The sequence below is a fragment of the Pan troglodytes genome, chromosome 13 (genome assembly GCF_028858775.2).
Source record: "Pan troglodytes isolate AG18354 chromosome 13, NHGRI_mPanTro3-v2.0_pri, whole genome shotgun sequence".
Lineage (NCBI taxonomy): Eukaryota > Metazoa > Chordata > Mammalia > Primates > Hominidae > Pan > Pan troglodytes.
Window position 1 is genome coordinate 127,020,906 of NC_072411.2, and position 16,515 is coordinate 127,037,420.

At 39.3% G+C, this 16,515-nt stretch overlaps 1 protein-coding gene across 24 annotated transcripts in view; it reads right to left on the bottom strand.

Moving 5' to 3' along the window:
• Positions 1-16,515, bottom strand: part of DOCK10 (dedicator of cytokinesis 10) — a 277,887-nt gene that overhangs the window by 14,675 nt on the left and 246,697 nt on the right. For 20 of the 24 annotated variants that reach the window (XM_063790807.1, XM_063790806.1, XM_516126.9 and 17 more), the window contains 6 exons: positions 15,210-15,425; positions 13,729-13,786; positions 13,303-13,401; positions 9,387-9,493; positions 7,598-7,720; positions 7,345-7,458 (listed from right to left, as the gene is read on the bottom strand). In XM_063790807.1, the coding sequence (XP_063646877.1) occupies positions 7,345-7,458; positions 7,598-7,720; positions 9,387-9,493; positions 13,303-13,401; positions 13,729-13,786; positions 15,210-15,425 (717 nt within the window). Of the gene's footprint in view, positions 1-5,590; positions 5,705-7,344; positions 7,459-7,597; positions 7,721-9,386; positions 9,494-13,302; positions 13,402-13,728; positions 13,787-15,209; positions 15,426-16,515 lie in introns of those variants that run through there. The other 4 variants (XM_063790809.1, XM_009444420.5, XM_054679431.2 and 1 more) reach the window with 2 other exon arrangements.

A 16,515-nucleotide genomic window follows, 5' to 3' on the forward strand; every position in this document is an offset into this window, starting at 1 on the left:
TTGATTAAACTCACATCTGTATGATGCTTTATACTTCAAAAGCACTTTCATACATGTAAATAGGATCATCTTTAACAGGGTAATTTGTATTCTAAGTGGGCTGTGGCTGTACCTTTGCAGAAGCCAATGAACAAGGTCTACTCCATAGCAGAATTCTTGGCAATCAGGTAATCACCTGCTTCCTTGCACATCTCCCTAATTGACTTTGGGCTTTCTAAAGGCGGGAAGTGTGTCTTCAACATTGCATGCCCAGTGTTTAGCACAATGCCTGGTCTTTAGGAGGAGGTCACTCTATTTGTTGAACAAGCAGATGAATGAAAGAGTTCTTAAAGGGCACACATCTTAAAAAGGCGTATGTGTACCAGGCATAACTGGAAAATAGTCCATGGCTTTAAATAAAGATGTTTCTATTGAACAATTTCTTCGAGAAATGTTCAAGACAAAATGCAAGTAATTATAAATGCCTTGACCCCAAACTGCTACAAAGTGTCATATGATGTTGAAAGCACGTAAAGCAGCTCCTGTCATTCCTGTAGACTTTGTAGGGGTAGTGAGGTCTGACTCCACTCCCACATGACTTCCAGCCTGCTATGTTTTTTTTCTGTTGCTGTCTTTGTGGAGTTTTGTCTGATTCAAGGTCAGGAGTTAGTGGCTACAATTGACAGACTGACACATCAGAGAAATAAGGCTTCTGAAGCTTTCAGGCAGAATCCTCATGGGGCTAAAGCTGGAGCAACATTTGCAACTTCAATTTCAAGTAGAAAAATGTCTCTAAGGTTCAGGAAAAGATTTTTTCTTTTTCACCATAGTGTGAAAACTAGTACAAAGACACATTTTCACTGTAAAATTCTTCCCCTGACAAATTTCCGAATCTAGAGTCAGCAGAAAATGAGTGGTGGGAGGCAGGTAAAAATTGTCATCATCGGCTGGGTGCGGTGGTTCACGCCTGTAATCCCATCACTTTGGGAGTCCGAGGTGGGCGGATCACAAGGTACAAGAGATCGAGACCATCCTGGCCAACACAGTGAAACTCCGTCTCTCTAAAAATACAAAAATTAGCTGGGCATGGTGACACACGCCTGTAGTCCCAGCTACTCAGGAGGCTGAGGCAGGAGAATCGCTTGAATCCAGGAGGCGGAGGTTGCAGTGAGCCAAGTTCGAGCCACTGCACTCCAGCCTGGGTGACACAGTGAGACTCTGTCTAAAAAAAAAAAATTGTCATCATCATGACCTTTGCGGCCTTGTTCATAACCTGTGACTTTCTTTCATCCCTCCTCCTTGGGCTGTGGGATGGGAAAATTCAGACTCAGCAACCTACTTACTGGGAGGCTGTAAGGACCGCGCTTGGTAAACAGATGGCCTTTGGTGAGTGCTAGCTATGTTGAGGATGGTAATGATCATGACGCTGGTGGTGATGACAACAATGATGAAAAAACTCTGTATCTATAAAGCAATTTGAGTTCTGGCTTTTATGCAGCTTAACTCAGTTTTCAGTGCTTGAAAATACATACTTTCAGCTTCTCTTGCCTAGGCAACGGAGTTTTTCTTATTATAAAAGGTCTATTGAAGCTCATTTCAATATTTTGGCAAGTGATCAATTGGTGATTGGAACCTTTTTCTAAAGAGCTTGGAAATGTAAAACTGTTTTCTAAAATGAATAAGAAGGAGATGGAGGAGCAGAATAAAGCATTTAATCTGCTGTCCACTGGGGTTTCTGTAGAGTTTTGAAGCCAGACAAATGGCAGCTCTGAAAATGTTTGGAATGCATGCTTACCTTATACCCAGGGAAACTATCAAAGCAAAGCCCACTGAGCTACAGACACTATCTGAAGGAAGGCTTGAATTTCAGCTCTGTCTATGATATAAATGATTTACAAACAGGGACACAGAGTTATGAAAACCAGGGTCAGTTTCTCTTTTGCTTGAGCCCCAAGGTTATAAGCTGACTGCATTTCAAGACAATGGGAAATGTGATCTCTGCACTTCCCTTGCTAGTTTGATTTCTAAAATGTCATTTTGCAATGCAGTAAACACCTTCATCTGCTCTGGTCAAGAAAGAACACACACTAGTTAAACGAGGACTGCATGAATTATGAAACTTTAAGGCAATACATTATGGTAAAAATGTACTTCAATAAACTGACAACTAAAAGCATTGACTCCTCCTCAGATGCTTTTGCAGGTACTTCAGAATCTTGCAATGTCCCTGGATCATCACTGTGTTGTCAAATATTAGGGCCCCTGGTATTTTATTAGACTCATTCAAAGTTCACAAAGAAAAGAATGTATTTGAGGAGGAATCTAGTATACAAAAGACAGGCCAGAAAATGTCAATACTAGGCTAAATGCTAAGAGAAGAGAAGCTACATGAATGAATTTCTCTGCATTCATGTAGCTTCTCTTAGCATATAAATCTGAACTCAATTATGACATTTAGTTATACAGTATAGATATGTGGCCTAGATCAGCGACTTTCCTATAAGTGGAGAGCTATATCATGTCCCAAAGTGGAGATGATGGTTTTCCATACTATACCTGCACCTTCCCTCCTCCCCCGAACTCCTTTTTTATTAAGATCCTGAGATGCAAGTACACCCATATAGGCATGACTGCAAATTATGGAATCTATGGCCTTTGGTGGATAGAATAAAATTCTTCCAGGTCTTTTACTTAATTAATTCCAGGGGCATCTGATATTTTAAGTTATATAATGGGTATTCACTTGCTTTCATGTTAAATACCAGGGCCTAAGGACTTCATTGATTATAGTTGATGTTTGCTCACTGCTGCTGTTTCATTTCTATGGAAATCAATACCTCAGGGACACTTTGGAGGACACTTTGTATAGGCTGCTATATGTCAAATTTCCATATTGATGCTGATGCCGGGTGTTGCATTAGACAATTCATGTTGTGCAAGACTTGCATTTTTTTAAAGTTCCTGCTATGAACGATCAGTTTTAAACTTGTTTTCTAGTGTCTGGCTCATTACAGACACAATTAGTATTAAATACCCCAGCCAAAACTATAAAATGAGAGCAGTGGTCTGCGTGGGACACTAAAAAATTGTACCCAAAGGCCTTTGTGCAGGCAAAGAGCCTATTGCATATCATATTTCCATAATCTTTTTAACATCATTGCAAGACACGTCAACTTGGATATTAAAAGGTAAGTTTTACAGGGACATAAAGCACCATTATGAATAAGAAATCATTTCTGACCATGGAGATTATGCTAATCAAGTAGTCAAGATTTTATCTTAAATCTTCGGAACCTTCATTCTGTACACGTTCGGGGGAATGCTCAAGTCTACTTGGTATTTATTTATCATGGAATGTGAAGTGATATGTGCTGTCTGCTCCTGTTGAATCCCATAGTTCTCACTCTCCATGTGGTGTCTTGAGACAGGCATTTGAATCTCATCTGAGCAATGATGAATGAGGCTCTAATTTGCTGCTTATCAGGACGACCTCCATTGGTTCTCCTTGTTCAAAGGTGGCTGAGTTTGAACTTATGGAGTGTCGTGCTTAGGCAGGTTCTCAGTCAGAGGATTTAACAAAACACTTTGCCTTTTAAGCTCAGACTGGAATTTTTTTTTTTTTTTTTTTCTTGAGACAGAGTCTCGCTCTGTCTCCCAGGCTGGAGTGCAGTGGCACGATCTTGGCTCACTGCAAGCTCCACCTCCAGGGTTCACACCATTCTCCTGCTTCAGCCTCCCGAGTAGCTGGGATTACAGGCACTCGCCACCACGTCCTACTAATTTTTTGTATTTTTAGTAGAGACAGGGTTTCACTGTGTTAGCCAGGATGGTCTTGATCTCCTGACCTTGTGATCTGCCCACCTCGGCCTCCCAAAGTGCTGGGATTACAGGTGTGAGCCACCGCGCCCAGCCTTGGAATTTTTTTATAAAGACAAGTGAGAGTACTGCAGCATTAAAAAAAAAAATCAGGTGTAAAATCAGCACACTTTACTGAGGAGTCTGAAAGAAGAATAAAGTTAGGTCATTTGCAAGGGCTCCCCCCAATACTTCCCCACTGCCCCCCTCAGTCTATTTAGTAGAGGGGTTTTCAAGTATTCTTTTAGTAGGTGAGTTAAGGGCCCATAATCCCAAATTTATAAATGAACATAGAAAATGCTGGTATGGTATGAATGTGGGAAGGAATTTAAAGAATTACAAAAAAGTATGTACTGGTCAGACAAGTAGGGCTGAATATGGACAATGTGTAGATATTAAATGCTTTCTCTTTCCAGCTTAACTGACAATAATTAGGTTGAACCATATAAAGTTGCCATTTTTGTACATAAAAAAGTGGTTGAATATAGGCAATTTCATATGACTCAAAATAATATGAAGAAAATCCTTTGTCATAGAGCTCTGGGTACTGGCAGGTTATTTTGGACATGGCTTGTTCTCCAAATTTCTTACCTTGCTCCTTTCTCCATCTCTGGAGACTTACCCAGACATATTGGGTAAAGATTTATTCCCTGGTTCATCTTTTATGTTTGGAATTAGTCCCATCACCTCTGAGAATGCTTAGAGCTCACCACCATAGACCCCCATCACTCTAAGACACTCCTTCAGAAAAAACACAGTTTTTTCAATATCTTGGGAAGTGCTTACCAATAACCATCACTCCAACTTCCAAAATTCTGACCATTCTGGTCTCCTTAATAAGCTGCAACTCATAGTGGCCTGAAATAAGTAGACGATCTACAATACCAAGTCTATGCTACATATATTTAAGATACGTGGTACCCATACTTATCTCTGTGTGTGTTTGTGTATGTAAGGCTTTCAGACTACATCTACCTTTAGGCAGAAAGATAGCATGTATGAAAAACAAAGGATACATTTTTGTAATTCAGATAACTGGCATAAACACAACTTAGTTAAAGAAATGCAGGATGACTCCAAAAATGAATGAAAGCAGGATTATCTCACCCTTTGTACCAAATGTTGATTTGCACAAAAAGGTTAAGGTTCAGTAAAACCATACAGAGGGAAGTGTGAGGGGTGTTAGAGCATGCAAATGGAGAGCGAGAGTGAGTGAGAACTTACCACAGCCTGGAACAATCAAGACCAAAAGAAGAAAAGAGTAAACATCTGCATTAAAAACTATTTGAAAAGCAGTGTGATTCACTTCTACCTGCTTTAGAGCCCATATCTCATATATTGGTTGCAGAAACCATCTGGTAGGCAATCCTGTTTTCATGATCAGGTTATTAACGGGGTTTTTTACTTTTTCATTGGAAGGAATGCCTGAGGCTTTATAGAGTCATGTCTTGGTGACTCAGAAGCACATCTTTTGTGCTACTTCTGTGCTGCTCAGTTAGCCTGTGGTCATCTTCCTTGAAACTCTGTTTTTCCCTTTTAATTCTTCTGCTCCCACATCCCCTTCCCGACTCATAGCATTTTCTGCCATTTTTCTTGCTGTCTCACCAATGTCACAAATTGTATATTTTCTTCATGGCTTCCAAAATGGCTCCAAAATGCCATTTTCTCTTCTCTCTCTTCCTCTTCTGAAGGTTCCCACACTTCTCTCTCTCCCAATGTATGTTCTCACTTCAGATAGTTCAGATTCTTTTCCATGGACCCCAAAAATGTCTAAATTTGCTTTTTTTTTTTTGGTATAGATTGTTTATGCAGATCCCCATTTTTCAGACCATTCGTTTCTCTGTCTCCACTATCCTGATATTCCTGTGTCCTGAGAAAAATCCTGGCTGGATTAATTTGTTTATAATAAATGGCTACTTGGTGATACTTATCCTTTCCAGGTAGAAAGTATCTACCTTTATTAATTCAGAGGTTAGCTTTTTCTTTTTTTGATGGAGTCTCGCTCTGTCGCCCAGTCTAGAGTGCAGTGGCGCGATCTCGGCTCACTGCGAGCTCTGCCTCCCGGGTTCACGCTATTCTCCTGCCTCAGTCTCCTGAGTAGCTGGGACTACAGGCGCCCGCCACCACGCCCGGCTAATTTTTTGTATTTTTAGTAGAGACGGGGTTTCACCATGTCAGCCAGGATGGTTTCGATCTCCTGACCTCGTGATCCACCCGCCTCAGCCTCTCAAAGTACTGGATTACAGGCATGAGCCATGGCGCCCAGCCCAGAGGTTAGTTTTTAAGCTGCCTTTGGTGAGCAGAGGAAAATATGTATTTTTCAAACGACTTCAATGGGGATTGACCTAGAATGAACATGCTGGAGTTGACTCCTGCAGCTGCAGCCTTAAGAACAAGAAGCTGACGCCGGGCGTGGTGGCTCACGCCTGTAATCCCAGCATTTTGGAAGACTAAGGCGGGTGGATCACGAGGTCAGGAGTTCAAGACAAGCCTGGCCAACATAATGAAACCCTGTCTCTACTGAAAAATACAAAAATTAGCTGGGCATGGTGGCACCTGCCTGTAATCCCAGCTACTCAGGAGGCTGAGGCAGGAGAATTGCTTGAACTGGGACCCAGGAGGCGGAGGTTGCAGTGAGCCGAGATCACGCCACTGCACTGCACTCCAGCCTGGGCTACTGAGCGAGATGATGGGCTGGGGGCAGAGGAAGTGTGAGGTCTGAGAGCCACTGCCATTCTGAAAATAAAAGCATGGGATGTCTATCCACACAAGCAACAGTCTAAAATACGTCTGCTGAAATATAATAGCGTTATAAGCCTTCCTGAAAAGAAAATGAATGGTGCCTGGGTTTAGCCCATTGAAAATGTTGCTCAGAGACATTCATAATTAATATATAGTATGTTCACTTTCAGGCCAACACTGTGGCTAAGTAATATTTTCCATCTTCTTCATTGCTTATGCAGCAAACTGGGAAAAACAACTTTGAAATTACATTGACTTGCAATAAGGAAACAAAATAACCATCTGGTATTCTGTCTAGAAACAGTGGTAGTTCGAAAATAGGAGAAAAGAAATTGTGTGATAGTAAAATCAAAGGTTTGATATGGTGGAGCCCCTAGGAATTCTCTTATTTCCTAGAATATTAGGAATGTTATTTCTTAAAACATGTTCAATTTAATTTCATTTTAATATTTGGCATAAACTTATAATTAGATATTTTAGGGTGAGCTGGAAAGAAGAGAGTGTTGAAAAATAAATGCCCTCTTTCTTCAAGAAGTTAGAAATCACTGTTAACTCAACCCATGGATTTCTTTGCTCACTTGTTTCCCAACTTTGTACATTCCTACGGACAAACATATAGACCATCACATCCAGAGAAACACTCAAGTATAGTCAGACACACCCACACCTCTCCATTCACTGGCACACACAGATGTCTCATAAAGAATGAAAGACAACATTCAACTGCTCAGCAGAATTTATGGGCCGTGTTATTTCTGGTGAGCTTACCTGCCCATAAAATGCCACACGATAGTAGCGACCAAACAGCCGCTTCTCTGAATTCACCACCTCTGCCACTTTCAGATATGACCGATGAATGTCGTAGTAGAGATCTGACAATTTCTGAAACCATAAGTGAAAGAGTTTCATGAAGATGATGCTGACACACAAATAAGGGAGTTTTTAATTTTGAAAACTGTAAGTAATTTTCCAATTCAACATAGGATATTTTAATTAACTTCTAGGGGGTTGGAATACATACTTTGAAGTCTCGTTGTTTCTCAAAGACAGCAATGATGGGCTTGTTGACATCAGCAATGAGTTCATATCGCTCAGACTTCCAGAGAAACTCCACACACATGTATAGCTGCTCCACCAGGATGTTCTGCAATTCCCCAAATCAAAATAAGATTTTACATGATTAGGGTTGTGGCTCATGCCTGAAACTTGGTTTCAAAGCTGTTGCATTGTCAAACTTTTCCCTCTGTTACTGGCATTTAAAACCCAGCAGGGGATCGTGGTGTCATCTTGGATTCTTGCCTATCCCGCATTGCCGTTACCTAATTCGTGCCCCAAAAGTGCTAATTTAAATCTGTGAAATGCCTTCAGATCTGTCTCCTTCTTCCCATTCCCACTGATACTGACTTACGTACTCCCTGACCCCTGCTATAGTTTTGAGCGAGTCTGTTTTCCCTCTCCAATTGCTGCTCTCCTGTAATCTTTCTTTGTAAAACATAAATCTGATCATGAGATCTGCAGTGCCTTAAACCTTTGTGGGAACTCCAGTATGTAAACTGCTGTCCAAACTCTAGCATGGCCTTCAAGAAGCTCCACAATCAGGCACCAACCTCCCTCTCAGTGACCCCTTCTTTCAATGCTCTGTCATTGACTTTGCACCTTGGCCATACCATATACCACTCCATTATTAGAATACCCTCTGACCTCCATACTTTTATCTGTGTTATAGATACACCTATAAGAACCTTATTTCACACCTTCAAGTCCTATCACGACTCAGCACAAAAAAAATGAAGAGCTTTTATTTACATTCCATTCATCACCATTTCAACCTTTCATGTAAAAAAAAAAAGTTCCCCTTCTGATTGCAACTGTATATGATACCTAGATTTGGCCACTGGGCATCTGTTTTTGCCTGGCCATTCCCCACCCTGTAGGAACTCTGTCTTTCTCAAGATCCTAAATTCTTTGAGAGAAGGAATTATGCCTTATTTTTTTTTTCCAGCCCATACCTCAATTCCTTTCATATACTAGTGGTTTAATAAATTTTCAACTGAATAAAGTTATATAAGCTTTAAAGCAAATGTATGATATTATTGGAATGTTTTCAACAATTTCTTTTAAGAAAAGGTTCTTAAACATTATTTAAAATAGTTAACATAAATATGTAATTATATTTACTTCGTTTATTTGCAATATATGCTAAATTGGTGTAAACCATATGTAAAATTGTATTAAAATTCATCTGAAAATTTACTTTCTGTATAATTTTTTCCATTTATGTAATACTGACCTAAAATCAGCTTATAAAATATTTTACTTAATGAGAGGGGTTCTATTTTCTTCACCAGAACTATTGCTAAGTAATTCTCAGTAGAAAGTTTCTTTTTTTAATTAATGAAAAATAACTCTGGTTATTTTCCATAACAGAAGGTTTTCTAAAGAAACTAGTGAACTTTTACGTCCACCTGCATTTGTAAATAAACTTGCTAATGCTTTTAGAAAAAAAGCAATGATCAGTTCGCAAAATTTAGCATCCCTTATCACCTTTACCAAAAAGCCAGAGATTTTATCTTATAGAAGAGCTGATAATATACATTTGAGTCCATCTTAGAGAAGTAAGACTTAGTTTAAATTTTCACTGAAATCTGGTATCTACTAATCTTGGCTTAATTTTAGCCTGCATTTCATTTTGTCTAATTAAGTTATATTATAGAATAGCTGTAAGCTTGTTTCCCCCTTATTTAGCTTAATGTCGCAAGCCAATGCATCTCTTTCCTTCGTTACTGTACATGAGATAATTTTGGTCTAACCTCATTGTATGGTGTATCTTGCATTCCAGAATCCTCTTTCATCGCTCCTTCTTCCTTAATGTTTGGTGTAATGCTCAAAAAAGCTGGCCATCCCATAGAGAACATGCCTTGGGAGGACCAAGCAGAATAAAACGTTATTATTTGAGACAAATTTTGCTTAGATTAGATAATGCCTTTCTTCATGATGTTACCAAGTGGTAGTATTACAAAGCTCACACAATCAACAAGATGGTTAGATTATGACTATTGATAAATACGCTCTGCCAGGCAAACAATATTCCCCTTTTTATAATTTTTGTATCATTTTCAGGTGGCATTTTCTTATAAAGAAATAGCATGGGATTATGGATAGAACATAAGATTCGTGGGTAGATGTTGCGGTTCCAATCTTCTGGTTTAATCTCGGAGACTGTGTCCCTCTCTTGTTAAACTGGGGACATTAATATCTCTCTCAAAGGATGTTGAAAGGATTCAAAACATTAATATTTGAGAAAATACCCGGTACACTCAGCACATTATAAAGACAATGCTTGTAGTTGGGTGTGTGGGTGCCTGTAATCCCAGCTACTTAGGAGGCTGAGACAGGAGAATTGCTTGAGCCTAGGAGTTTGGGGCTGGAGTGAGCTATCACCATGCCATTGTACTCCAGCCTGGGTGACGGAGTGAGACCCTATCTCTCCCACAGTGGCCCCCAAAAAGACAAGACAATGCCCGATACTTGCTTTTTTTTTTTTTTTGAGACGGAGTTTCACTCTTGTTGCCCAGGCTGGAGTGCAATGGTGCCATCTCGGCTCACTGCAACCTCCACCTCCCGGGTTCAAGCGATTCTCCTGCCTCAGCCTCCTGAGTAGCTGGCATTACAGGTGCCCGCCACCACGCCCAGCTAATTTTTGTATTTTTAGTAGAGACGGGGTTTCACCATCTCGGCTAGGCTGGTCTTAAACTACTGACCTCAGGTGATCTGCCCGCCTCAGCCTCCTGAAGTGTTGGGATTACAGGCGTGAGCCACTGCGCCTGGCCAATACTTGCTATATTTCACTCTTTTACATTATGTAGAAACCTTTTCAAATTTTCTTAGTATCTTAGGCACCAAGATTTTAAAAGGTCTGTCTCTACAGATACATGTGAAAACAGTTGATAATGGGTAACATTCCCAGAGGAGAGATAGATCTGAATTGTGGGGAATGTGAGTGACTAGGAGCACTAGCCGGAGTGACAGACTAGGCCCTGCACTTGGGCTCCAACACAAGCTAACCATGACATTTGGGGCAGATTATTTAGCTTCTGTTGTTTTTCTCACCTATAAACAGGAGGTGATAATAGCACCTAACTCACAGATTTGTTACTGGCAACTAACTGAGACATTTCTGGTACAGGGCTTAGTGTGGTGCCTTCTATGTAGCAAGTGCTTTTTAAGTTATAGCTAATACTTTTGTGGCATGTTTTTGTTTTTAATAATCAGCTCATTGGTTATGTAACTAAATGATCACTCCCCAAACATGCTAGAAATTATAAATATAATAATTATTGCAATCTAATCCTTGCTTCTAAATAAATTTTATTTTTCTACTTTTTATAATAATATTAAACATATATTAAACTATATGATAGTTAATTGTAGGAGAAGTCACAACATACTTCTTGCAGCATGATGATCACTTATTAGTACAACTGAAGCAGCTGTACTTTCTGGGGTCGCCTATCTTCACCTATATTCATACCATTGTGAACATTGTAGGGAAGGGATAATTTACTCCTTTGACTCAAAAATATCAAAATAGAAAAGTATATTAAGGGCTTCAAATACATGCCAATGACATTCACATATATGCTGATGATATATGCTAATTAGAATATGCTAATATATCATAGCATATATCATCAGCTAATATATCATCAGATATATGTTAATGTATCATAGATGATCACCTTCCTAATTTTAAAGTTTACTAAACAAATATATCCTTTTTTTGATGGACACACATTATATTCTAATATCACCTTAGGTCTAACATTGGGCATTTAAAGCATTTTGAATATTAAAGATTCACACAACTTTTTGGTATATAAGTTTCCACAAGTTCTCAAACTAACACCTGCCTTTATTGGTTTTCTTCCATTTTGTTCTTAGAATTTGAAAGTCTTTATGGAACGTTACGGCATCTGGTTATGATAAGCAATAGATGAGGAGGAAGGGCATGTTAAATAAGGCAATGATGTGTTTGATGACATGCAGATAAATATCAGGCTACATAGGAAGTGTGACACTAAGCAAGAAGATTCCTGAATTTTTGGGTGGACATGAGCCATGGGTGCCACAGGGTGCCACATCTGGCTTCTTCTCCAAGGTCCTCAAACAAGTGACCTCACTGTCTCTCAGTCCGCTTTGGTCATTTAGTTCAAAAGTCTTTTTTTTTTTTTTTGAGATGGAGTCTTGCTCTGTTGTCCAGGCTAGAGTGCAGTGGCGTGATCTCAGCTCGCTGCAACCTCCACCTCCTGGGTTCAAGCAATTCTCTGCCTCAGCCTCCTGAGTAGCTGGGATTTATAGGCACCTGCCACCACGCCCGGCTAATGTTTTTTTTTTTTTTTTGTATTTTTAGTAGAGACGGGGTTTCATCATCTTGGCCAGGCTGGTCTTGAACTCCTGACCTTGTGATCCACCCGCCTTGGTCTCCCAAAGTGCTGGGATTACAGGCGTGAGTCATGGCACCTGGCCAGTTCAAATGTCTTATATGCAAAATCCACTGAGAACTTTTAGAAAACATACAAATATTTAAATGATAAGGGATGAATTATGTTTCTGAAATATAGCAAGTAAAGTCCATTTACATTTCGTTTAAGTATTTTGATTTTCAACATCTAAAAATGTATTTCAACATCTAAAAATATTGTTTGTACACGGAGTTTTCCACTGCATTTGGAAAGTTAAACCAGTGTTATCAAAGAGACTACAGTTCATAAAATTTGGATTCAAACAAATTTTTGCAATTGAATGTAGATTTAATGTGTAAACTATATCACTCACTTTTTTTGTGCAAAGAGTAACTCTTTAGTCATTATTATAATTTCAAAAAATCAGACATTAATGATGGAATATTTCTAAAGGAAATCTGTACCATAAGCCATATGTTATAAATTGTCAGTTTATACTTTTTAAAAATGAAATGGAACATGCTGATTATAAAGTCCTACATATATAGAATATATATATGTATATATCTTCATTTTTCTTTTTATTTTTTTGGAGACGGAGTCTCACTCTGTTGCCCAGGCTGGTGTACAGTGGTGCTATCTTGGCTCACTGCAACCTCCGCCTCCTGGGTTCAAGTGATTCTCCTGCTTCAGTCTCCCAAGTAGCTGGAATAACAGGTGCCTGCCACCATGCCCAGCTAAATTTTGTATTTTTAGTAGAGACCAGGTTTCACCATGTTGGCCAGGCAGGTCTCGGACTTCTGACTTCAAGTGATCCGCCCACCTTGGCCTCCCAAGTGCTGGGATTACAGGCGTGAGCCACCGCGCCTGGCCCTATCTTTTATTTGGAATAAACAGTTTTATTACATTTAAAAATTAAAATAGATTCCTCTTGCAATTTCAAACAATTTACCAATTTCAGAATAAACATCCCTATGGCAGACTGGCATGCAGATTGGTAGCTAAATATGGCTGTAACTCATAAACTTGAATGTTGGAGAACATACAGTTCTATTTGCTGACAACTTTTCAGTTATTTAAATTTTATAAATTTTGGATGGGATTTCTGAATGGCAGGAGTTTTAAGTTTTTTGCAGAGTAAGTTGTGTAGATCTGAGATAGTTTTTCTTCTAAGAATATATGTAAGAAGGTTTCACTGAAGTAGAATTTGAGCAGCAAGTGGATTTCCTCTGCATTGGGATAAATGAGCAGTTAGGTCACTCACTTCCTCCACTGGGAGTTGTTAGTAATGAGTTGCTATCACAGGGGTGGGTATCCTCCGAGAGCAGGGATGCTGTGCAAATCTTTTCCACTTTCCAGTAACCTATGGTAGTGCAAGATGAGGTTAGGACATTGCTACATGTTTATGTTAATACAAGCTTTAGAGACTACAAATTGTTAGCCAATGATGCATTCTCGTTTTGAACTAAGAAGTTGACCATCCAGTTAGCCTTTGCTGTACATAGAATAAATAAGTCAATGGCATGATAGACTTAAAATGTTTAAAGTACAGCATAATTAGAAGTATCTGTGAAAGCGATTATTACTTAAACATAACAGATTAATAAAATGTAAAATTAATACATTATTTCTATTAGGCTTCAATGTGTTGATATCTAGGCTTTTTGCCTCCCTCATGTGGTCATCTTACCCTTTCTTTTCAGATACTCTGCAATGAGAGCAGCAATATGGATGTAACACATGGCAGCCTGTAATGAGAAAGAAAATAAAGAGGCTCAGGGGATGGAGTTTAATATAATTAGGGCTAATCTTCCAAGGCGAGTCAGTATTCCATATCAGAATATGTTAGAAGGATCCTTTGTAATCACCAAATTGAAAGCAAGGATCAATTGTATTTTCAAAAACTTCACCATCAAGAATAAAATGAATATTTGGGTTTTTGTTTGTTTGTTCTTGATTAGTTTGGAGATGGGTGAAGGAGCTGGCCCAAAGAATTTTCCCATAGGATTCTCTTCCTCCCTTAAAGTCTAAGCCTAGATTAAAAATAAATCATAAGTCTCCTTTTAAAATTAAAACTATAACTCTAGTATTTAGATGTAAAGTGAAAATAAAAATATCTGCCTTCTAAATAAGTTTTTTTTTTTTAACCTCCTGGAATAGCCCCTCTGAATTTGTGTTGCCTTTAAAATGGTCACCTCACCAGTACTTGATTAACTAGTGTGACACAATATAACACCCGTGCTCCCCACAAACTAGATTATATGGCTGATGTTATATTTTAATCTGTCTCTTATGAAGCCCTGAATGTTGCTGAACACATATTAAAACTCGACTTGCTAAAGATTCCAAATGACTTCAGCTTTTTCCTTTTGAGGTTTTATGGAGAAATTTCATCATTTTCAGAGCAGCCCAAGGGCTTCTCATTCTTGTCCTCACTAAATTGCTGCCAAGCCAGCCTTCTGGTTTCCATTCCAGAGTCCCTGATTACCACATGTGTTTAGAAGAGCTTCAGAGTTTAGGACTATCCTAGACAAATTAATCTCTTCCCCAAAGGGACATAGTTCCAGAATAGCATAGAACTTCCCATTTGGTACTAAGAAGCCCTTGGGTGCTATGAATTGCTGCTTATGATCCACCCAGTATTGAAACTGACATAAAAAGTTAAGTGTTGACTTATAATCCTCGTGCAGTGGACTCTCCTCACATGGTGCTAAGGATCATTAATTTTTCCATGGCCAGTTCAAACTAGCTGTAAATGAGGACTGATTCCCCCTGCCTGAGTTAACTCACTATGGTGGCAAGCTTCCCCATTCAACTCTAGTTGCAGAGAAGAAGTTTTAAAACACAGAACATTAATTTAACGACTCAATTCCCAGACACCCTTACCACACTTCTCCTTAGCCTCAGGTTTTTAGCATTCAGCGTTGCATTACAATTTCTACACCTGCAATTGCCCCCACTGACTCTGGCCTTTATTTGATGTCATTTACTTAGCGTCAGGTATCCTTGAATGCTATACGGAAATGTATCGTATATGATATATAACTGAGTCATTTCTAGATTAGTTGAAAAACATGGCATCCTTTTCTAGTCCATGCTGTAAATGAAAATCCAATTTTCCTGATAAAGAGGACAATACTGATGGTAAATGACCGAGCCTTGGCTAATCACCTCAGATAAATCTCCGTTTCTGGCGTGAATCTTGGCCATACTTTCCAGCCAGGTCCTGCGTAGTTCGGGAGTGCTTGCATAGGAGTTTGCCAGGCTGTACTGGAGATCCACCAGCATCTCGGGGTCCTTCTCGTGCTCCTTCATCTGAGCTGTGGCCATCAAAACAGTCCTTATACGCTTAGTCAGGTCCTTCACCTCTGCTGGGAAATTGCTGTTCTTTGGAAAAGAGAGAGCCTGGGTCATTATCTGTTTAGAATCTATAGGTTAACTGACTTTAAGTTATGCTATTAATTATGGCTAGGCATCACAGTTTGGAGCATTCTATATATAGTTATAAATGAGTGCATTCTATATATGTGCATTCTATGTTTTGTGACTGTGGATATACACATTTGAAGATAAACATTTCAGGAGCCTCTATTCTTTTGTCTTCAAGAACACCTTCTTCTGGTGAAACATCCTGATTGTCTTTGAGATATATTCCCCTTCCTGACTCTAGCTCATGTGATTTGAACAGGTCTGACTTTACTCCTAGAGACCATGGATGGCATATAACACTGGCCTGGCCAATTCTATTTTTTGATCCTTCAAGCTACAGTGATTGGTTTAGGGATAAGCATATTATTTAAACTTGGATCAAAGAGATTCAGTTGTGGGACTTTAATTGGAACTATCAAACAAGGTGATTTTCTACTCATAAGATACTACCAAGGTCCTTAGAATTTCTGAGAACATGCCCAGGGGGATAGCCTGTCTGGAAATGAAGTAAACAAAGAGGAAAGCTGAGGTGACAGACAGTGAGAGAGGCAAGATCGAGGCAGTAGAGGGATGGGTCTGAAAATTATTTTAATCCCTGGGTCCAGCCATGACTGAAGCCTGGCTCTAGACTTGGACTTTTCAGTATAATGACTACAGGAGAAGTCTTCAGAAAGTGCTAAACAAAAGATAAGATGAATTTTCCCCCAAATAGAGTTAGGAGTGTCATTGTATTTCTGGATATTTATGGTAAATCCTCTTGTTCTAGGCCATTCAACCACGCATATTGGGAATGCCTCTTAACAGATCACATGCTTAAAGTGTAAGAGCTGCTTAACGATTCAAACAATAAACTTGATAGTTTACTTTGAGGAGTGCTCAAAGCTCAAAGTCTCAATAAACAAAATAAACAATTATTATTATTATTATTATTTTAGAGACAAGGTCTTGCTCTGTTACCCATGCTGGAGTGCAGTGGTGCCATCATAGCTCACTGCAGCCTCAAACTCAAACTCCCAGCCTCAAGCGATCCTCCTGCCTTGGCTTCTCA